Source organism: Clinocottus analis, unplaced genomic scaffold (genome assembly GCF_023055335.1).
Source record: "Clinocottus analis isolate CAN_PGR_092001 unplaced genomic scaffold, fCliAna1.0.p SCAF_6, whole genome shotgun sequence".
NCBI classification, from domain to species: Eukaryota; Metazoa; Chordata; class Actinopteri; order Perciformes; family Cottidae; genus Clinocottus; species Clinocottus analis.
The window spans coordinates 3219931-3243955 of record NW_027176218.1 but is presented as its reverse complement, the minus strand read 5'-3'; the positions used below and the strand labels follow the sequence as shown (position 1 = coordinate 3243955).

The 24025-nt window shown below is 45.5% G+C and overlaps 1 protein-coding gene across 1 annotated transcript in view; it reads left to right on the top strand.

The window, feature by feature from the left end:
* cspg4 (chondroitin sulfate proteoglycan 4) overlaps window positions 1-23667 on the top strand; it is a 41586-nt gene extending 17919 nt beyond the window's left edge. Inside the window, exons 5-12 of the mRNA XM_068602420.1 lie at window positions 431-619; window positions 786-1061; window positions 7526-7702; window positions 16046-16244; window positions 16360-16491; window positions 17387-17547; window positions 19331-19514; window positions 20481-23667. Of these exons, the coding sequence (XP_068458521.1) occupies window positions 431-619; window positions 786-1061; window positions 7526-7702; window positions 16046-16244; window positions 16360-16491; window positions 17387-17547; window positions 19331-19514; window positions 20481-22336 (3174 nt within the window). The 3' untranslated portion in view covers window positions 22337-23667. The remainder of the gene's footprint in view (window positions 1-430; window positions 620-785; window positions 1062-7525; window positions 7703-16045; window positions 16245-16359; window positions 16492-17386; window positions 17548-19330; window positions 19515-20480) is intronic.
* The last annotated feature ends 358 nt before the right edge of the window (window positions 23668-24025 follow it).

Below are 24025 nucleotides of genomic sequence, written 5' to 3'. Positions count from 1 at the left end.
AATGAAAAAATATATATATTCTTTTAAAGTTTCATACAGTCGCGGTGTTCTAGTTTGATATTTTATGCTCTACTTGTACCGTCAGGTATTAATTACAGTAAAGTTGACAGTGTATTCATAAAACAAATGAATGTAGTGCACTAATATTAACTTAAAATAACGCTCCCGTTCTAAAAGGAAGTCAGAAAAGCTGTCCAGATGTCTATTTAAAATACCGCTGACAAAGTAAAACTTTTGTTTTTGTAGTTTATTTGTTTTACCAACTGCTGTTGTTGCGCAACCTCCTAGTATTTTCGGCAGCAGTGAGTCACTTAAAGTCAGATTTTTAGATATATTTAATTCAGAAAGCTTCCTCTTTCCACAAATCACTTTCAGATGGTACAAAAACAAGACATGAAATATCATTAACGTTGTGTACCTTTTTTTCCAGGTGGATCAAGCTGACATTGTTCCCACAGAAATGGTGTTCACCGTCAAAGAGCCTCCTCGTCTCGGCCACGTGGTCAAGCTGACGAACAGCTCGGACGGCGCCTCCTCGCCCGTCCTCGACTACATTCAGTCCTTCACTCAAGAGGACATCAATCAGGGATCCATCCTCTACGTGTCTGCATCCGTCCAGGTTTATTGTCCATTCATTTATTCTGCTGCACCGCAGTAAATCAAATGTGGCAGCTTCTTTTTTTCATAGTCGCACTTCTAGTTAAACTTGCACCCTGATGAATCTGAAAGGCACGAGGTTTGTTTTGAGCGTATCGATAACTTACTCGGACATCCGTCTCTTTCAGGGCGACGACGGCTTCACGCTCGACGTCAGCAACGGGTTCACCACAGTGGAGGACCTGCGCGTCTCCGTGAACATCGTGCCCCGGCTCATCCCCGTCCAGACCTTCAACTTCACGGTGAAGGAAGGCGCCGGCAGGGCCGTGGACGCGGAGATCGTCAACATCTCGCATCCTTTTTACACCGCGGCCAACATCGACTTTGTCGTGGAAGAGGCGCCGCGGCACGGGGACATCCGCTACCTGGACGGAGACGAAGTGACGTACTTTACGTGGGAAGAGGTACGCGATGAGAGAAACGGGGAAAAACACTCGTACATCTCCCTCGCTCCTGATTCAAACAACGTATATTTATGTGTGTACTGTTGGTGGAAACTTGTGTATGATCCTTCCCTCAATAAGTCTCACAGTTTTGTAACTAATCAACAATCAAGTTAAGTTTCATACCAACGTTTTTCGACCAATATGGTAGCATGACCGGAAGTTGGCTTGATTGGATGGATGGATGGATGGATGGATGGATGGATGGATGGATGGATGGATGGATGGATGGATGGATGGATGGATGGATGGATGGATGGATGGATGGATGGATGGATGGATGGATGGATGGATGGATGGATGGATGGATGGATGGATGGATGGATGGATGGATGGATGGATGGATGGATGGATGGATGGATGGATGGATGGATGGATGGATGGATGGATGGATGGATGGATGGATGGATGGATGGATGGATGGATGGATGGATGGATGGATGGATGGATGGATGGATGGATGGATGGATGGATGGATGGATGGATGGATGGATGGATGGATGGATGGATGGATGGATGGATGGATGGATCCACAGTGGGAAGACTCATTTGTCACCATAGACGACAAGACTTGACAGAGCCTCTTTAACTTTAGCATCAATGTTCTTTTTCCAGTTTAATTTACTGTCCAGATGGACCCCAACATATTTATATGATTTGTATATTTGCCTAAAGATCCAGCGCTTCTCCTTTCTACGCATTTCTAACTCGCCTCCACATGATCAGATGTTTAAGTGCACTGTGTTTTTGTGCATGCGTGCATCCTTTTACATGAACCTATGAAATCTGCAAAAGGATGTTTTTGGGGGTTGATTTGTCTTCCGTGCTGTTTTTTTTCCACAAAGTTCTGACATTTCTTTTTGCCCAGCTTGTGGGCAGAACCTTGTAAAATGAAACGCGAGGCTTTTTTATCCACCAAAATGGTTGGTTTCCCTAAATTGTTAGCATATGTGTCTCGCATGCATTGCCTCTTGCTAAACTTATTTTTTTTAAAGGATTAAATAGATTTGATAATTTCTTCAAAGGACATGAATTTTTTAAATGTGGATCGAGATTCTTGTTTTTCTGTCGGGCTGGGACCAAACATTTCCCCCCCGAACACCCCAAAAAAACCCCTCAATAATCCACATTTCATCCTGTCTTAATAACTCCAGGGAGCAGAACATCTTCGTCTTACGACTACATCTCGGTGGCTGTTCGGCAGGATTACCACAGCGAGGCTTCAGCATTAAACTTCCCCTTCGGTTACTTCTCAGTGCTGCTGGATTTGTTGTGTTGTGCCAGACAGAAAGAGGGAGGGAGAGAGGAGGAGGAGGGGGAGAGAAGGAGGAAGGAGAGAGAAGGAGGAGGGGGAGAGGAGAAGGGAGAAAAGAGGATAGGGAGAGAAAGAAAGAGGAGGGAGAGAAAAGGAGGCGAGAGACAGAAGGAGAAAGAGAGGAGGGAAAGAGAAGGAGGAGGGATACAGAAGGATGAGGGAGAGAGAAGGAGGGAGAGAGAAAGAAAGAGGGAGAGAAAAGGAGGAGGGGGAGAGAAGGAGGATTGAGAGAGAAGAAGGGAGAGAGAAGGAGAAGAGAGAGAGAATGAGAAGGGAGACAGAAAGAGGGAGAGAGAAGGAGGAGGGAGACAGGAGGAGGGAGAGAGAGAAAGAGGAGGGAGACAGAAAGAGGGAGAGAGAATGAGAAGGGAGACAGAAAGAGGGAGAGAGAAAGAGGAGGAGACAGAAAGAGGGAGAGAGAAAGACGAGAGAGACAGAAAGAGGGAGAGAGAAGGAGGAAGGAGACAGAAAGAGGGAGAGAGAAAGAGGAGGAGACAGAAAGAGGGAGAGAGAAAGAGGAGAGAGACAGAAAGAGGGAGAGAGAAGGAGGAAGGAGACAGAAAGAGGGAGAGAGAAGGAGGAAGGAGACAGAAAGAGGGAGAGAGAAGGAGGAAGGAGACAGAAAGAGGGAGAGAGAAGGAGGAAGGAGACAGAAAGAGGGAGAGAGAAGGAGGAAGGAGACAGAAAGAGGGAGAGAGAAGGAGGAAGGAGACAGAAAGAGGGAGAGAGAAAGAGGAGGGAGACAGAAAGAGGGAGAGAGAAGGAGGAAGGAGACAGAAAGTGGGAGAGAGAAGGAGGAGGGAGACAGAAAGAGGGAGAGAGAAGGAGGAGGAAGACAGAAAGAGGGAGAGAGAAGGAGGAAGGAGACAGAAAGAGGGAGAGAGAAGGAGGAAGGAGACAGAAAGAGGGAGAGAGAAGGAGGAAGGAGACAGAAAGAGGGAGAGAGAAGGAGGAAGGAGACAGAAAGAGGGAGAGAGAAGGAGGAAGGAGGCAGAAAGAGGGAGAGAGAAGGAGGAAGGAGACAGAAAGAGGGAGAGAGAAGGAGGAAGGAGACAGAAAGAGGGAGAGAGAAGGAGGAGGGAGACAGAAAGAGGGAGAGAGGAGGAGGAAGGAGACAGAAAGAGGGAGAGAGAAGGAGGAAGGAGACAGAAAGAGGGAGAGAGAAGGAGGAAGGAGACAGAAAGAGGGAGAGAGAAGGAGGAAGGAGACAGAAAGAGGGAGAGAGAAGGAGGAAGGAGACAGAAAGAGGGAGAGAGAAGGAGGAGGAGACTGAAAGAGGGAGAGAGAAGGAGGAGGGAGACAGAAAGAGGGAGAGAGAAGGAGGAAGGAGACAGAAAGAGGGAGAGAGGAGGAGGAAGGAGACAGAAAGAGGGAGAGAGGAGGAGGAGGAGACACGTGGAGCTGCAGCTCTCCACTCGCTCTCCGTGTGGTTTGGAGGCTCCAGCTTTAGGAAAAAATCAAAAATGCATGAGCATAGTTACCATTGAAAATAAAACCCCCAAAAGCTCATGCATTCTGAATGGACCACATAGTTTACTGGAGCTAGTTAGACGCGTATCTCTCAGCTCCTGCACCTCCCCCCTCCTTCTCCTCCTTCTCCTCCTTCTCCTCCCCTGCTTTGCTGAAGCATTGTGGAGAAACTGAGGATGTCTTTGGACCGCCCGAAGCCAAAATAAACCGGCCCGGTGTGTATTCCTATAGTAAGTGTGAGCGCCACGAGCGTCCGGCGCTATGCTGCCTCTGGAAGAGCCACTGTGCAGCTCACGTGAGGTTTAGTGCGTAGCCACGGTAGCATTAACAACGGAGCGTCAGAAATGAACACAGATATTATATTAGTATTATATGCTGCTATGGAAATGTCAGAGAGAAAAAACATTTTTACTCTTTTTTTTCTGTTTTGCTGTCTGTGTTTTCTCTGTTTTCTTTTACTGTTGTACTCAGAAAATGAAAAACAGTCTGTTCTCCCAAATGAGAACCACATGGAAGGATAAATGTCCAATCCTCAGTCAGTGAAGCATTTAAACCTGCAGACTGCATTTGTTTCAAATATTAAAGTCGGGTATCTGCAGGGTTTTTTCTCCAAGGTGTGTTTGAACACAACTGGAGGCGTGTTGTCATTTTTTTTTTGCGATCGTGTCGCTGGCTTGGTTCACTGAGGTTATGTAAGTGTACACAGCAGTGGTTCTCAAACTGTGGGGCGCGACCCTCTAGTGGGGCGCGATGGTATTACAGGTGGGGTGTTGGGGGGAGATGCGGATTCTTAGGGAAACAAAATTATGATTATTATTTTGTAATGCTCCTTTATTAATCTCACAGTGGGTGAGTTACTCTCTGCATCTGACCATCCTCAGTATTTAAGGAGCTTTGTGCTGCTGTGAAGCTCTGGGGCTTCAGTGTCTTGCTCAAGGGCACTTGAACATGAAACTATGGGGAGAAAATAGGGACCCAACCGACTTCCTTGGTCATCTTTTTAGCCAAATATTGGTTATTTTTGCACTTATATAACTTTATTTGCATTGTTTTAACAAAGTGATTGCACATGTTATTTGTTTTTTGTCAGATGGAGCAATCTGGTTTATATGAAAGGGATTTCAATTATCTTTAATCTGTTAATTAAAAAAGCACGGATGGAAGAGTCTCAAAAAGTTGCACCATTTTGTTCCCATGTTGTTGGGGCGGTGCGGCCCGAACATTTTGCTTCCTCCAAACTGCAGCGTGCCAGAAAAAAAAGTTTGACGACAGTAACATCGTGGTGTTAAACAGCGTCGACATGAACACCGACCACATGAAGCGTGAGGCCACGCCACTGCGTCAGACAATGTCGGGCGTTTGATTCCCTCCGGCTTTGAGCGGCCGAGCCTCGAACACGTTCGGCGGCACATGCGACGTCGAGTTTGATCCAACTGAAACGCTTTGCTGCGGATACAGCGTCGCTTTAATCAGGTCCAGCTCTCCATCGGGTCTCAATTAGGTCTTCCATCTGCGGAAACCTCTTAAAGTCCACATAGACAACTTTAATATTTACGTACAACACTAATTCTGTCCTCTTTGGTTTATACGACTCAAAATACAGTCGGCGCACAAAACCTTTTACACAAAGGAGCAAAGAAATGAAATAAATATTGACTCCTGCATGAAGTCTCTCTGGAGGTAAACTCTAAAGGCCACATGTCCAGCAGCCACCCCGCTGTTTATTGTCCCAGCGAGCAGACTGATCGTCTCGCTGACTTTCCCCCCCCGATCGGTAATGATGATGGGGGTTGTTATTCCAGAAGGATGCCCGTCATATGGGATCCATTTGCCACTTCCTGCTCTCTGAAGCGGGTCCTAAAAAGCGCCGCAGCTTCCCGGCTTTTTGTCCGAGACAAAAGTTCCAACTGTCCTCTTTTTGCAAGAGGAGGAGCCGGAGTGTCTCTTGTGAACGTGTCCAGTTAATCCCTTGCATATGCAGATTAAGACATGAGAAAGCAGAGCTCGGCGGCTCCTCTGAATGCAGAAAGTCTGGGCTCAGCCGCAGGTGCTGTTTTCCGTCCCGCTCGCTTGACACAGGATGACTGATTCTCTTCTGCATCTGGTTTCCCTCAAGGTTTCGTCCCACATGGGAGATTCTGCTCGTCCGTGTGCCGCTGCCAGACTTCAGGAGACGTGATTATAGGCTTTATCTCAACAGTTTTTATGAAACATATATTATCTATTTAGTGCAACAAAGGAAGTTGTGTTGACTGTACGGGAAAAAAAAGGCTGCTGGAACATAAACGCTACCATGTTTCTGTCATCTGCTGAAAAACAAAGAGAGGAGACAGTTAGCTTAGGAGACAGTTAGCTTAGCTTAGCACAGAGACTATAGGATGGCTGTCCAAACAACCGAGGGAAGGCCGTGAAAAGGGCCAAAGTTTAAGACACAAAAACCACTTAGTAAGGTTTAGAAGAAATATCATGAATTGGCTTTAAAATAAGTGCGTGAAGTGAAAAAAAACGGCAGGAAGTCGACAGAAAACACGTGACAAATATCAATAACCTGACAAAAATAAACTATGAACCAGACTCCTTGAGTGGTTGAACGTCTGTGTTTGTTTGACCTATGCGACCTTCCTCCTCCTCTTCCTCCTCCCTCGAGGTAATTCATCTTCCTCCCTGTCCATTCGACGTCACCGGCTCTGAGCGTAGCACGTTCGCGCGTATGCATTCAGACATTGCAGCGGCGTCTCGGACTACGCGGCGTGAGATGACGCGCGCGCTGAGCGGCGTGGTCGCCGCATGCCGCCTGTCATGCTAAGCTAGTAATGCTAATTGTCGCTTGGCTAACTTTCATCTCACTCTGCAAGAAAATGACAAACGTATACGTACATTCTCACATGAAACTCACAAATGTCTCACTGTTGGAAGGCCCTAAAAGATGAAGATCAAGCTAGTTAACAATTTGAGTAAACCAACTCTTGCTTTAATAACTTACATGTATTCTGTTCGGAGATCAAAAAAAGGGAGAGAAAGCGATATTAATGGGAATTTACTACTTTGTATAAAGTTGTTGGGCTAACAAGTGAAAGATTTATTAAATATTCAGGCTTTTAGTCCCAACGGCATATTTTTTGTGTGTGAGATTCTCCCTGTCTAGTAAACGCCCACGCCTCAAACTCCACTTTGTAACCCAGGTTCTCTGTCGAAAAAATGTTCATGAAATTTCTAGCCTCCGAAAACTAAAAAAGACTGAAATAATTAGATCCCCCGGAGCCACTAAAGACATTAAACATTATGTTTTCACAGGCTGAGTAGCGCGCCAGATAATTAGTAAAAAAAAAAAAATACTATTATGAGTAATGTTGCCCCGCGTCGGGGGAAACGCGGCTGTGTGAGGAAATGTTATGCACGAACACCTTTTGTATCAAAAATGTAAGAATCCGAGACAGAATCAATGTCGTGGATTTGCGTTTTCTCTGCAGCGTTGCTTGGATATGGACGCTGTGAGACACATTGTGAAATATTATTCCACCTTTCAGGCCTCTCGTCAGGTTGTTTCTTACCATCCAGGTCCGATACAGAATTGTGTGACAACTGGATGTTTTTTTAATAAGTGTATATGTGTGTGTGTGTGTGTGTGTCTTCCCTGCAGCTGAAGCTCGGACACGTCTACTACATGCATGACAGCACCGAGAGCAAGGAGGACAGCTTCACGCTCTCTGCCTCGGCCTATGAGATCGAGCGCCGCAGCCTCCCCGTCACCATCTCGGTGACGGTCGCGGCGGTCAACGACGAGCCGCCGAAACTGACGCGCAACACGGGGCTGGAGGTAATGTTTCGCTCTTTATGGAAGCAGTATGGTGAACACAGCCGCTGTCGGAAAAATCGTATCTTAAAAAAAGAAGTAAACTTTCAATTCGTCGGGTACTTTTCTTTTTCCCTTTCGCTCATTTCAAACTGGTGGGAATTCGAGCTGACCACAAGCGGCACTTTGTTTCAAGGGAAAGGAAAGAACAAACTTTTTTTATTGCGACCTTTTTCAAAACAAGGGAGTGTTTTGTACTAAAGGGAAGAAACTGTGGAGAAAACAACCAGCTTCCTTACAGGTTTATGTCAGTTCACGTTTTTGCATTTTTGCTTTTATTTGCTTGTATTTTGTCTTTTTCTCCTGCAATCTGTTGGGAAGGAGAGCCTGGGCCGTGTGATTGACAGGCTGTAGGTGTTCCCGCCTGCTGCAGACTTTTGCATGATCAGTCTGAAGCCACGCAGAATACGAGAGGAAGGCAGACAGACGGCTTTATGATGGTTAATGAGATTCTGACTGATTGAAAACAAGTTGATTCATTTAAAAAAATAAAAATAAATTAAAAAAAGGCTACCTCATTAAGCTTTACCGCTTTGCGCTTTATCTTTATTTACATTGATTCTCTGACAAAAATTGATAAATTTAGTTTTTCTGCTCATTTAGAAATCCCAAAACATGCAACCAGTCAAAAGGGCTTTTAGTTTGAAGGAGCCCCGTCCATTAAAGGCTCAAACTGATATAAAATCTTAATGAACTCTGAACTCCGAATGAACTTTTTCTCACATCTATATAGTCTTTAGCTGCGGTTTCCCAGCCCGGTGGCATGAATCCTGTATGAAGGGGAGAATTAAATTCACTTCATGCTCGCAAGTACAATGAATGCAGTGAATTTTTCACTGAGACACTGGAGGCCGCCGACCTCGCGGGCGATGATGACGCACGCCGCATCGGCACGGCACCGGCCTCCACAGCGCTTTTTTTTTTTTTTTTTTATAAACAGCCATGAAGTAGAAGTGAATTTGCATATTCTGAGCTTGACTGCTCTCAAATATTGCAAATGAATCATGCATGCCACATAAGTATATAAGAGGTCAGTGATTCTCTCCTGAATGCACTCGGCGCCGTTTACGGCATCTGGATGCATTTTAATGCAAATATGCTGTTATCTTAGTTTGGAATGGAGGAAACTTGGTATTTAGATCCATGTCGCTGAAATATTTCAAATTCCAGACGTTCAACTTAAAAAAAATAAAAAATTAATGAAATATGTCTGATTTGGAAACCTATTTTCGTCGGCCTCTGGCTGTAGTTTATATCTTCAGATGTATTGTTGTCTTTTCTCACAATATAACTAACTGAGGAGTCGTATTCATCACACCTGACTTTAATAATTGTCCATCCATTAATCATAGTCATGTAAAACACGTGTTAAGTTAAACTCAGCTTTTATTAAAAGGGGAAATATCGTTCTCATTTTCAGGTTTTGGGGTTTCTTATCGATTATATTGAAATGCTTTAATATTCCCCCAAAACACGTAATTTTGTGCATGCAGTCTCCCTGAATATCCGTGTTTTCCACCTGGGCTTTTACCCGCCTGCCTCTTTAAATGGCGACCGATCTCTCTATCAGCGGGCTGATGACAGGTGACAGCAGCGGTTAACCATGCAACGCACGCGGGGTGATAAACATCTCAAAACAAGGACACAAGGAAAGCTCTGTCGAAAATGCTCAATCTATCCATCCCCAAAAAGTGGATTTACAGAGACAATAATACATTAAATATATCAATTGGAGCCAAAGAGACTTCAAATGTATCTAAAAGTTACGCGAAATAAATCTTTTCACACAATAAAGTAAAAGTTTACCATCAAAATCTTGATTTTCCAATAGTTACATTACATTCCCATATATATATATATATTTATATATATATATATTCCTCCCTTCCTTTACCGTTTGATGCAAAAAAGAAAGGGTGTTCATTCGATAGCATCTCCATGTGATCCTCGTCTACAGTAGCGTGTTTGGGAGAGACGAGAAAGTTTTGAAGGATCGATAAAGCGGATGCTCCAGTAGGAGGAGGCAGGCGGTTGGAGAAAGCAGCCAGCAGCAGCAATCAGCTCACAGAGCTGGAAACCAGCGCTGCCGTTCAGCCCTCCCCGCTCTGCCTGCGGCGCCGCGTCTCCCTGGCAACCCGTATTTTTGGAAAAAACCAAGATGGTTTTCGACGAGACCGCGACTTTTCTGGCGGAGCGAGGGCGGCCCTCCGATCCCCCCCCCCGCCCCTCCCTCCCTCTCGCTGCGGCTGCAGAATGCAACATGATGATATATTCTGGCCCCGGCAAGCGGCACTTGGCTTGATTTAAAGCAGGAAGTGTGTGTGTTTGTGTCGTGTCGTGTGTGTCGTGTGTTGCGGTGACCTCTGCAGCACACGATCAGACATGATGACGAACATGGCCGTGATCAGGCTCTGTTCGAGCTCACCATTGATCCCAGTTGGCCCGCTGCGTCGGATGCAGCTGGTTTCGATTAGGGATTACGCTCTCTGTCTCTGTCTGGTTGTCTGCTTCTTCTTGGCTTTGCTCAATCTCCAAAAAGTTGCGCTAGATTTGCAAAAATTGCTGGCTCAGTCTATCTATCTGTCTGTAAGCTATTGTCTACCATCTTGTTGCCTTTACTTCCCCATCACAGAGTCAGAAAACCCTCTGGTGTCCTCCTGTACTTCTAAAAAAAAACAAAAAACAGCCAATATTTCGGATGCAGTGTGGGACACAGCTTCAGACATCTGGCGCCCCTTCAGAGTCTCCAGCATTTAAAAAAAAAAAAAGATGGTGGTTTCCTGTTGAGTCATCAGCAACTTAGTCGTCCGCCTACGGCAGCTCCCTCATTCCTGCCTCCAAATGAAATATCAGCCATTGTGTCCAATTAAATTGAATTTGCGGCCCATCCTCATAGGTGCTAAATGCATTGATTGTTATATAAACCATCAATTTGCGAGGCCGTTTTTCAGATTAGCTGCCCTATATTGCTTTGGTGCCTGACTGCAGTGTAGAGAAGGCTGATGGGGCCATCTAGTGCCAGGGATTAGGTTTGCACTGTGGTAACATATTTTATAATAATAATAATAATAATCAGAATTTGTAGACATATACTTGAAAATAAGGACAAATGGAAAAGTTGTTTGTCTTACAGTGTAAACTGTGTTTTCAGTTTGGGAGCCATTTTGTTTATTTCTTTGTTTAATGGTTATTTAGCAAGAACAACGTGCAAAAAAAAAAGCTAATTTTCATCTGTAATCCCTGGGTGGAGTGCTGCGCAGGTTACAGACATAAAAGATCAAAACCGTGCGCTTTCTTAAAAGCTGATGCAATAAAACGCCAATCGAAAGACAAAAACTATGAAGCAGACAACAGACGAGCAACACTAAAAGCACACTATCAGCGTGTCTCAGCTCAATGAACACAGATCACAGAGTCCTTCAGCCACGTTTTTTATATTAATTTCAGCACAATAGGCAATCACGGCTGCCGACATGGTGATTATTATCATGTACATCACAAACCAGTGTCACCATTTGTGTCAAAAAGAACTATGAGAAAGCACTGCCTCATCATCATCAGCTGCTCAGACGTATTCATCACGTTTCCTGTAAAAAGAAGGGGGGAAAAAAGCATGATTGATTTTTAAATAAGTCATTTATAATAGCAACAAGCTACATATTCAGTCAAAAGTGCTTTACGTTAACCCTGCAGGCGTTTTCAATGCCTATGTGCTGTTTTATATATATTTAAATGAGTTATTGACAAATTATTTACACAAAAGCAAACGCTCTAAAGAAAAAATTCTAAACGCGTGTCTCTCTTATGTGGGCTATTGTGCATTCTTCATTAAATTAGGTAATTAACTGCAGTTTAAAATGCCCGTGGTTGCTTTTAATAAGAAAAAAGAAGAGAACAATGTTGGATTCTGTTCATTAGAAATAAATGGAGAGCTTCTCCCGAGCCGCTGTTTTGAACTCCAGCAAAGGGAGAGTTGGAGTTCCTCGTGTGCTCGAAGTGCACACGAGGAACTCACTGGGGCTCGTGAGCGCCGACCTGTGAAATGCTGCTTTTTAAAATTGCATATATCTGCAAGAAATTGAAGCGTTCCCCAAATATTACATGAAGAGTACCGTAAACGTCGGGTTACAAGTCGCTCCTAACCGTCGGTGGGTGTCCCCCGCTGTAGCAAGCTAGTGCTACTGCTAGCTCCTCGCTGCTGCTACTGTCCGTGTCCTCGCTGTAGCAAGCTAGCGCTGCTGCTAGCTCCTCGCTGCTGCTACTGTCCGTGTCCTCGCTGTAGCAAGCTAGCGCTGCTGCTAGCTCCTCGCTGCTGCTACTGTCCGTGTCCTCGCTGTAGCAAGCTAGCGCTACTGCTAGCTCCTCGCTGCTGCTACTGTCCGTGTCCTCGCTGTAGCAAGCTAGCGCTGCTGCTAGCTCCTCGCTGCTGCTACTGTCCGTGTCCTCGCTGTAGCAAGCTAGCGCTGCTGCTAGCTCCTCGCTGCTGCTACTGTCCGTGTCCTCGCTGTAGCAAGCTAGCGCTGCTGCTAGCTCCTCGCTGCTGCTACTGTCCGTGTCCTCGCTGTAGCAAGCTAGCGCTGCTGCTAGCTCCTCGCTGCTGCTACTGTCCGTGTCCTCGCTGTAGCAAGCTAGCGCTGCTGCTAGCTCCCCGCTGCTGCTACTGTCCGCGTCCCCGCTGCCCGAGTCAGGCGTCGAGCCGGGGCTGGTGCCGCTACCTTCGGTGGTTGTCGGGTAACTAGTAGGTAGCTAGCAGACAGCTAGTGAACAGCTAGCGGAGGGCTAGGAGCAACGCTAGCTGGCTACAGCGAGGACACCAACCGAAGGTAGTAGCGGCTTGTAACCCGACTTTTACGGTAACTTACCCTCACGCCACCTGAACGTCTGGTTTTTGCTGAGCTTCACTTTCCACCTTAAGATGTACAGGGGCTCTTTAGGGTCACGTGACCATCATCATCATCACAGGTGAAAGTGGTGAAAGATGCTAAAGAGCACATCTCTGACCACACCCAACAGAACGTGTGGGCTTGAAACTGTCAACCCGGAGATGACAGCGACAAAACTGCTCTTAAATAAGTAATCTGACAGAGAACCTCATTCAGTTTGTGAAGTTTATTTTTGTTACGTTACTTTAAACACATCTTACCACGGTAGAGGTGACCAGAAGCTTTTGTCTCGACGTCGTGGCGTCACGAGAGCGAGCGCTTCTTCAAACGAAGAGCATATTTTCTGTTTCCTCTTGAAGGGGGAGATGGTTCCCACCCTCGGTCGTCTACAGCTGCAGCTTCTGGTAATAGTGGCGGGAGAGCGATGCTCCTTAATGCTGAGCAATCGGCCAGGTGGGTGGCGCAGTTATCAGCTCAGTCATCTCTGCATATCATATCCCATCCCTCTCAATAAGCAGGGGGGATAAAACAGAGGGAAGGGAACGCATCCGTCTTGTTTATGGCGCAATAGTGGCTGTCCTGCCTTAAGGGAGACAGAATCATTACTCACGTCCCGTGAGTCCATATTTGGGTCCAATTGTTCAACACGTTGTCATTGCAACTCGTCGCTTACTGACGCTTTGTCAGAGTCCTTGGCCTCGCTTTCTTTTTTCTCTCACTGGGTGGGTTAAACGTCAACAAAATCTCTTCAAGATTTGTGTTTCGGGCTTAAAATAATGTGACAACGATGTAAAATATGTACGGAATATGCATGACAAGACAAACAGCTTGAAAGGCCTTTTGTTTATTTGACACGTCGCCATCTCTCCAATCAACCCTGTGTGGGTTTTACCATTTTTTTTTATGTGATGTCATCACACCCCCAGAGCACTTTGGTCTAATAATGAGGTGGATGGGTTTAAAATTGCACACACACACACACACACACTAAAGGGTGCCTCGCGTGTCGCTTTTCAGACGCGGAGCGCGGCGTGACGAAGTGTCGACACGTGACTCCCTGGAAATGAGAACGAGCTGAATTGTTTGGGTTCAGTCCCCCTCGGGTGTGCTCCCGGACAAACTATCAGTTCCTGCTCTCCGAGACGTAAACTGCCTGGAGGATGGAGGGATTCTCCAAGGCCTGATATCACAGCATCCCTGCAGGACGCGACAACACAGAGGTGGATGAAACCGCTCCCCCTGTTTGTTCGTGTAAGCTGGTGCGACGCCGCTTTCCAAAATATCCTCATGAACACCACCAGCGATATATCGCGGTAGGATGATGTGATTCTCTTCCACGCGGGGTTACTACCCCCATTCTGTCACGGAGGCGTCTTGACACATGAAAAGGTCATTGTCCACAGAGGTAGCGCGTCTCGGCGGGGCGTGTCTCGTGTGCAGCCGGTCCCAGAGGACCCGCTGCGTGGTGAGCCGCTGACATCCGGGTATCAATCTTTTACACAGATTCCAGCGAAAGACTCTTTAGATTGTAGATTAAAAGGCGATGTGCGCTTTCGGAGGTCGTCGCCGGGGTTCCCGGTCGTCTGCAAATGCAAACAGCGGGCGCCTCAAATCCCCTCCCAGCTGATGGTCCCAAAGATAATCCCAAATTTAGCTGCTTAGCTACAAAACATTCAGCGCCTCTGCGCTCCGCACCCAAGGCGGCCCAGCAAGCATTCACGGGTAAATGACTATAGTCAGTGTAAAACAGGGAGCAACTAAACATGTAATTTAGACGTCTTAAAATATACCTTTCAACCAGACTTGGTCCTATTAATCAACTTGAACGTCTGGACATACTTCAACCTGTGAATCAGCGCTCTTCCTGTGTGAACAAAGCGTGTGCACAATAGTTTCTTCCTATTTTTGCTTCAAAGCAAAATGTTTTTAGGAAGTCACAGAGTGTAAGTGGTTTGCATATTGTATGCTTCTTGTGCGTCTTTTGCATGCGCACACATGAACAAATAATACTTTAAATGACCTCTGCAGGACCAGAAATTCTGCCGTGAACACAAACTTTTCATTTCACTTAAACTCAAAGGCTACTTGTCTGTAGAGTCTTCACCAGAAGAAAAGGAGTCAAATTGAATTGGAGGAGCAGCAAGGAGACTAGATTATACACATGTGTTGTGTTGAAGCCGTCTTGAGGGGTTTAAAATATCAGAGATGATCCACACCAGTGTGAACTTAAATACTAAATTAGGTATTTAGGCTGCTATTACAGGAAATGACAAAGAAAGCGCTCCCTAAAGTATAGTATATAGTTAACGTGATGCGATGTATTCTGGCTTGCTTTCATTATTTAGCTGTGCATATTTAATAAAACTGAATATGCAGGCAATGTGACATCACACAAAAGGTGTAGCACACAAAATAGCGGCGCCATTTTCTGCACTTTAACGTCACGTTTTACGCGTTTTGGTTTTATTTTAAGCTGCTGAACTCTTTGCTGCAGCATTGATCTGCAGAGAAATTTATATAAAAGAGGGAAAGAGAGAGACAGAGAGAGAGCTTTTTTTTTCTCACGGAGTAATATCCTCAGTATCCCAGAAGGCAATACAGCTGTAAAACCTCTGGCTCTCACGCTTTATCTGTGTTGTCTCACATGCAACACACAAGTGAGTGTCAATAGCGTTAGCTTAGAGAATTAGCAGGTTAAGAGTAACCGGACTCACCCTAAAAAAAGTCAATTACACATGGATTATATGTGCTTCTTGTAGAATGAACTAACTTCTCAATATATAACTGACACCTGGAGCTTTAATATCCACAACCGAATCTTCTTCTCATCCTCCCGCCGGAAGGCTTCCCGCTCTTCATCCTCTTCTTGAGAAAGAGAGAGGTGTCAGAGGGCGAATGGCTTTCCGGATCAATATGTGCCTCTTTACTGCGAGGTGCACCTCTCGGCTCGGTCTCCCGGCTGATTCCAGCTATTTGAGGACGTCTTTCTGGGGATCTGGCCCATTTCTTTCAATTAATGCTCCTTTCAGCCAGCCGACCATTAGAAGTCCATTACAGCGCGTCCACCCGGGGAGAGTCACTCAGCTTCTGATAACAGGAGGACTGCCACGGAGGAATAATTAACCTTTTAAATTGTGTCTTCGGGGGGGGCGCGACGGCTTTTCTTTTTTATTTCATCATTTGTTTTTCTTCCTATTGGCTGTTTTGTCACCTTTGTTTTCTCCTGGAATCGACTTCAGAGAAACATGAACGTATAAAAGTGTCTTTCTATACACGAAGCAACCTCTAATGCTTTTGAAATAAACTCCTGACCCCTTTGACTCACCTTCCTCCAAACATAAGTCAGACTGGGTGATATGTGGAGTCTTTTCATCTCTGTTTCTCTCTCACACACACACACACACACACACACACACACTCGCAGGTTCTCGCCGGCGAGGAAGCCGACATCACCTCCAGCATGCTGAACACCGATGACGACGACACCGTCCCAGAGGAGCTGGTTTACCACGTGGAGGTGCCCACCGGCGGCGCCGTGGCGCTGAAGGAGGCGCCCGAGGAGGCCATCTTGAATTTCACGCAGGCTCACATCAACAAAGGGGAGGTCATCTTCATCCACGAGGGTGAGGACTCTGACATTCATGTTTGCTTATTTCTCATTATGAATAGATTGATGTATGCGATATGAGAGGAGTGACCGGCGCGAGCCTCATCCTCAACTCTCTTCCGCTCTCGCAGGAGAGGAGTCTGGGGGTTTCAGCTTCACGGTGACAGACGGCGAGCACACGTCTCCTCTCTACCGATTCGTCGTCACGGCCAGGCCTCTCACCATCACCATGGTAACGCAGGAGGAGCTCATGGTATTTCCAGGTAAGAAAAAAAAAAATAAATAAATAAATACATCCTTCAGATTTTTTCGAGCCGGTGGGTGTTATTAGAAGGATCGTGACGGATTAGCCGGTTCAATAGTTCACACTCGTGTTTGTAAGATGATTTTTCTTTTTCTTCCAAAAAAAACCCCACAATGATTGTGCGTGTGGGCGTGCAGAAAACACGGCGTGAAGACGCTTGTTATGTTCATCTGAAACCGGTTTAAAAACACTGTGATTAACGCCCGCCATGTGGTCTCGTGCTAAAAGTAGCCACGACGAGCTACTTGTCCTAACGGACAAAGGAAGAGTGGAAAACCTTGAATTCCACCAGGCTGCATTGAGCAGGATTTGTCCATTGATTTTTTGTAAAAAATCAACGGCGTGTGACCATCTTGGACGCACACTTACGGTGTGACACTCAAATTTGGCGCCCAGAAATCCTCCCGAACACAACGAAGGCAGCGGTATTATAAAGACACACACACACACACCCAGTGGGCCGATGCATTGTCTTGAGGAAGATCCTACTCACTCCTTTCAGCTTGCTTTTCCTCTTTCGCTGCACGCTTCCTCTAAAACTTTCCAAAGCACCAACGAGGAGTTGTTTTGTTGTGAGTAGATACGGTATGTTTTCAGAGGATGAGACAATCACCTAAACTCTCAATAAACGTTACTTTCACGCATGATAAAGGAGACGAGGCGTCACGTTGTTGAAAAGCGTGAATATCATTGTTTGGAATGAAACTCTCTCCATCAGGAAACTCTTCTGTGCAGTAATGTGCATGAATTACTGCGACCGCTGAATCTTACAAGCTAAATAACACTTCCCAGAGGCCATTTTTCCACAGAACTAAGAGGGGTGTGTGTGTGTGTGTGTGTGTTCGTGTTCGCAGGAACAAGGCAGTCTATCACGAGTGCCAATCTGGGGGCTGTGACCAACGAGGATGGCAACGAGATAAGCTACTCTCTCATCCGCCCGGCTCGTTTGGGAAGACTGATCCTGGCCAGCGACAGGAACCAGTACGAGGAAATTACTCGCTTCTCACAAACACAGGTAATTACTTTTGTGCACGTGCGGCATTAAATGTGTGTATTGTTTCAGGATATATTTCCTCTCGGGAGACATTTACCCTAATTTCCCTTCCAGCTTTCTTAGAATGAACAGATTAAAAGAAGAACAATAATGAAAAAGAACAATTAAATTTCAGGAAGAGCAAATGAAAAAAAAGCATATTTTGATGGATTTCTTGTTTTATTATGACTTGCATTAAGGGAGCACTGTAAGTGCATCTTCTTTTTTTAAATGAATCGTCTCCTCTTGCAGACTTAGCATTCCTATTACCGGCAGGTTTCCTTCACTAAGCAGTCGTAGCTGTTCAACACTTGTCTTCTGCAGAGACTCTCAGACTGACATGTGAGGAGACATAATTCCACTTCTATGCATAAAAGTGCAGCTAATCCTCCTTTTTTCAACACAAACTGGTGCTGCAGAGCGCACCGCTCTCCTCGAGGTGCAAATTAAGTCATTTAAATTCCTGCGGTTGCAGCTCTCGACTTCAGCTCTCGACTTTTCGCATTTTCTTTTCTGTTATCAGCATTGACTCAATAAACTTGGTATTAATGCTCAGTTGGGTGTTGCTGCGTATGAGGCATCAACGTGTTCCTCCTCTTCACCAGCAGGGGGCCTCATTGCATTTGATTTTGTGGCATTGTGATGTTTTTCGGGTCAGCATCAACACTAATAAAGGTTTTGAGTTTTTAGCCTTGATTATTTTTAATGTTTATTGAGTCTGTGGGAGTTGATGTTAAATAAATAAATCTCTCTTTCTAAAGTACAGTGGGGGTTATACACAGGCAATTTATCTGCACAGCACATTTGGTAAAGTAAGTATTTTTAATATAATATAAAATATATTATTCAAATTGCATGCAAGAAAAATAAAAGAATATCCCAGGCCCTCTGAGTCCTGGAATATATATAAAGTCCTAAAGTTTTTAATGGTTTACACTATTTATATATTTTTAACAAAGTCCTCCATCATGGTTTTGCCGCCTTATTTCCAAAGTAAGTTGAGTAGATTTTTTTTATTTTTTATTTATTGTCTGTAAAGCAAATAGACACTTATATTTCTCACATATAACCAAATATAAAGACTATGTTTAAAAAAAAAAAACAACAGGTATGCCACTTAAAACATTGCTGGTGATATTTTGAGCATTTACTGGATATTTGGTTTAGGATTATAAACCCCACAACGTAATCTTGAGCACGAGAACACTTCTTTCCCTGCAAACTGTTTCGATTGTGACAGAAAAAAAAACATCTCACACTAAGTCAAGCTGGAAACTTGATTTGATGATTTGAGTTATTCAGCACTGTGTTTGTGTCTGCAAGCATGAACGAATGCTAGCTTCTGAGCAAGCTAGCGTGTGTGTGTGTCTGTGTGTGTGTGTGCATGTGTGCGTGAGAGAAGAGTTGAGTTTAGGACACAGAGAGCAAACACTGGGCGTCACATTCCAGTTCTCAAACCCGGATCCCAGTTTACAGCCCAGCCAAACCACTGCTGCAGTCATTTGAGCTCCCATCTTAACTGTGGTTCTGACAAACTTTAGAGGAGGAAGGAAATATTCAAGCAAACTAAAACTTCTTTGTCTTCCAAATCACACACGTCAAAACAAATGTAATGTAATTGACAAGCGACAACGGGAAGATATTTATCTTATTTCTCCCGATATGATCGTCTGACTGAAGTGTCCAGGTAAAACTCACACGTTTGCCATATTCAGAGTTTTTGAACGGCTCGTCATCTTCTGGTTTTGTTTCCCCCGACACGCAGCTGGAGGCCGGAGTGGTCTACTACGAGCACCAGATACCCGAGGAGCCGTTTTGGGTGGTGAGGGACTCCGTGGAGTTAACTCTGTCGTCCCAACCGGCCCCGGACGTCCGTCACATCCTGCCCATCACCATCTCGTACTACGCCGCTCACAGCAACATCTCCTCACAGCTGTGGAAGAACAAAGGTACCAGCGAATATTGAAGATCAAAAACCTAAATAAAGTACCACTCGATCTCTAAAATCACTTTTTTGCACTTTTATGTACAAGTAAGTCCCTTGAGATAGAAATATATTTCACGAAAGAAGACCTGGCCAAGACAGCAGACTAGTTACTGTTTAAATAGAAATGAAACGCAACAGAAAGGGAAAAACAATCACCACACACACACAAGGGAGACTTAATCCAGCTCAAATGAAGCAGTTGCATTACTTAAAATGCAGCATGGCTTTAACACAATATTATTGTTTAAAGATTTCAACAGATTTTGACACGCAGAGATGATTTTAAGAGAGAGGAGTTGCTGTAATGCTCCATTAGACGGATCCGCCTAAAATAATAGCAGTTGAGTTGCAATGGGGGAGATACCTGTATTCATAGTGTTTATAAAGGCTGAGCACACATTATCTTTTATACTGTGTTACCCTGGTGCAGTGCAGTTTGGGTGATGTATCACTTTAAATGTATTTTTGTGTTTTATTTATGTATTGTATCTTGGAGTATACAGACCGTTGCAAGGCTGTGAGTGTGACGTTGTTGTCACTTAGATGTTAGCATTGCCCTCAAAAACAAAGGCAAAAGGAGTTTTTTCATTGGATTTTGAATTATTGTAGAGAACTTAGGCTCCACATTCAGTTGAACAAGATACTCTACGAAAGCCTTTTGTCTTCATGTGCCCTCATCTAGCTTGTGGTCATGGCTGTGTCCCAAAATCCAAACCTACGAGTTGGAAAGTTTTTGCTAAAATAGTTTGTAGGAGCACAACAAGGCTGTAAAGGCAGAACAGTATTGATAATAATACATTGTTGTACATAATTTAAACAATCATTCCTTATTGCCTGATGTTGCCTTGTTGCTGCCTAGACAATATGCCCTTTGCTCTGTCTGTTTCGTACTGATTTGTTCTTTTTTTGTTTTTCTGTTTCCGCTTAGGTTTGGAAATTGTGCAAGGCCAGAGGAAAGTCATTGATGATTCAATTCTTGATGCCTCCAATCTTCTGGCTATCCTACCTGAAGCTGAGCGCAGCGACGTGGATGTTGTTTTTGAGATCAAGCGTTTCCCCGACCACGGTCGCATCACCCTGGGGGGTCAGGACCTGCCCCGCAACGCCCCGTCTTTCATGCAAGAAGACGTTACCCAGGGAATGCTGGAGTATCTCCACGATGACTCGGGGGCTCCCGGCGACAGCTTTTCTTTCAGAGCCCGTCTAAAGTCTGAGGGTCAGGCTTTGCCCCCACCTGCCAAAGCCGTGGTCCTGGAGGAGGTATTCAACATCCCGATCAAACGGCGCGGCTCTGACTCCCCCGAACTGGTCACCGTAGACATGCTCCTGGAGGTTCTTCAAGGCTCCATGACCCTTTTGACTCAGAAGCATCTCAACACTCAAGACGAGGACAGTCCTCCAGATGAGGTGCACTTCAAAGTGACCAAAGCCCCCGGCAATGGCCGTCTGGTCGACTCCCTCACGATGGACCCCATCTCCGGGTTCACACAGGAGATGGTCAATCGTGGGCAGGTGGGCTTCTTCAGCGATGGCAGCCTTGCCGACGGCTTCATGGAGTTCATCGTGTCGGATGGGGAACACCAAACGGAGACACACACGCTCCACATCGGCGTCCTTGCTCGCATCTTGTTCCTCGACAAATCTCCCGAGATCAAGGTGAAGCAAGGCGATGACGAGACCCTGGTGACGGAGGAGATGTTGAGAGCCACTACCGGGGGCCCTGTTGAGGAGGACATCCTTTACAAGATCACAAGTGTCCCCAAGTATGCAGCCGTCATGGTCGATCGGCAGCCCACATCCGCCTTCACCCAGAAACAGATCAAAGAAGGCCGAGTCAGTGTCCGCTTTGTGAAGTCCACTTCACCTCGAGACAGCGTCGCCTTTGTGGCCCGAAGCAGGGCTGCGAATGTCTCCTCGGTCCTCAACATCACAGTCCAGCCTCTGGCCAACATCGCTCAGGATCCCCTCTTGCCCCAAGGTGCTCTTGTCCAGTTGGACAGGAAGCTTCTGGATGCAACTCCCCTGGCAAACAAAACCAGAACCTCCCCAACGTTCACTGTCATCCAACAGCCCCGCGGGGCTCGCTTTGTGAGGTCTGGAGGTCCCGGTGCAGGTCAGCCAGTGGACACATTCAGCCAGAAGGAGCTGGATGAGGGCCGTGTGGCTATGGAGGTCCTGAATAGCGCTCCTGGGTCCCGAGGTAGTGTCGGTCAGGACGAGGCCCGCTTCCTGCTGAAAGCCCATGGGGTTCCTCCAGCAGAGTGTGTGCTTTCCTTCCAGACGGGCCCCTACAATGAATCTGTGGTCTACCCCGCCACTCTGTTGAGGACTCCCTCAGAAGCCCCATCGAAGGACAGTAATGACCTCCCCGACGCTGGGTCCCCTCGCGCCACTTCAGCTAGCCCCCGCTGGAGGGGCAACATGGACTGGCCCCCCACAACAACATCCACTGACTCTAGCTCCAACGGGAAACCACATGTTTCCAGACGCAGCAACTTCTGGTCTATTCTCATTCCCATCCTGGTAATCCTCCTCCTGTTGCTGCTGGCGGCCATCTTGGCCTACTACCTGATCCGTAAAAACAAGACGGGCAAGCACGACGTCCAGACCGCGGCAATCAAGCCTAAAAACGGAGAGGTGGCCAGCGCAGAAACCTTTCGCAAAACCGACCCAGCCAATAACATCCCCATGTCCAATATGGACGCCAAAGACGCAGACCCGGAGTTGTTGCAGCACTGTCGGACAACGAACCCGGCCTTGAAAAAGAACCAGTACTGGGTCTGAGACACTTTTGAAATGAGACACAGAGGGAGGTGATCCTTATGTGTTTGGAAGTCTCCTCAAATCATTCCTCTCAGTATTAAAGACCTCTTGCCACACCAGTTCAAACGAAAATTATGTTTTGACACAATTTGTTATTTACTTATCTCAACATAACTGTGGACAAATTCTCAGGCAACAAAACACTGAATACTTATTGGCAAAGAAAGGCACTTGCTTATCGAAGGAGACTCAGGCCATGTCTATTTATTTTAGTTTTACCATTCCTCTTGTCAAAGGGCACAGATAAAGACATAAACATGCCATGTGTTTGCAAAAAAGTATCGTGGGTGTGCTCTGTCATTGTATTCCATATGATATCATAGGCCAATATTATTCATTTCAGTGGATAGGTGATATAAAGTCGTTGTGATGTTTTGAATTCAATTTTTAAATCATCCGAAAAAGCCTTGTACATAGACGATGAGGTAAATATATGCTGTATTATCGAGAAGTTGAAAAACTGCCTCTTTGTATTTTCTCTTTTATTTTATTTTTTTCAATATTTTTAAGGTACAGTTGTGTTATGTTTCTCAGGGCTAAATTCAGTTAAAAGGAATAGTAGAACATTTTGGAAAATATGTGAATTTTTCCAGGAAGTTACTGTAGATTGGAAGATTGATTCCACTCCAATGTTTGTCTGTTACACACAAAGTTACAGCAAAGAGACATAGCTAAATCTAAGGGGGGAAACGTTTAAGCTGGTTTTATCCAAAAGGTAAAGAACATCCTGAAGAGCCCCTAAAGCCCCCGCTCGCACTCCCAACTCGTCAAATACTGCAGCTTGGTCAGAGGCCGTACACATCAAAGTAGTAGTTTCTTAACGTGGCCATAGTTATGGCGGGAAATGAGGAAGTTAGGTTGTGTAGTATAGAAAGAAAAATGGATGTTTCAAACAAACACCCAGGAGACTCATTTAAGGGGTCCACCAGGCAAAAAATACTTTTTTTTCACAGCTCATTCATGAAAAATTAACACTCTACCTGATTACTAAAAGTGAATTATTCATTTCCATTGTCTTTCTGTTGCCTAAACCTAACCAAGTTGTGGAAAACTGAAGTGTATTTTGAAAGGAAAGTGTATGCATGTAGTGAGAGGAAGTTGACGTACTAAAAACTGGCGCTAGAGGTGTACCTAGAGCGTTATTGTTGGACGCGAAGAGCCACTGATGGATGAAACCGGCGCAGTAGACGAGTTGGGAGTGAGAACGTGTTGCAAAAGGTTTTATGTGCCGGAGTATTTCTCGGCTGGACGCGGTGACTTCTTGAACCTGGCTGGCTGAGACAAGCTAGCTGAGACACACTTGCTGAGACAAGCTAGCTGAAACAAGCTAGCTGAGACAAGCTAGCTGAGAGACACTTGCTGAAACAAGCTAGCTGAAACAAGCTAGCTGAAACAAGCTAGCTGTGACGAGCTTGCTGAGACAAGCTAGCTGAAACAAGCTAGCTGAGACAAGCTAGCTGTGACAAGCTAGCTGAAACAAGCTAGCTGTGACAAGCTTGCTGAGACAAGCTAGCTGAAACAAGCTAGCTGAGACAAGCTAGCTGAGAGACACTTGCTGAAACAAGCTAGCTGAAACAAGCTAGCTGAAACAAGCTAGCTGTGACGAGCTTGCTGAGACAAGCTAGCTGAAACAAGCTAGCTGAGACAAGC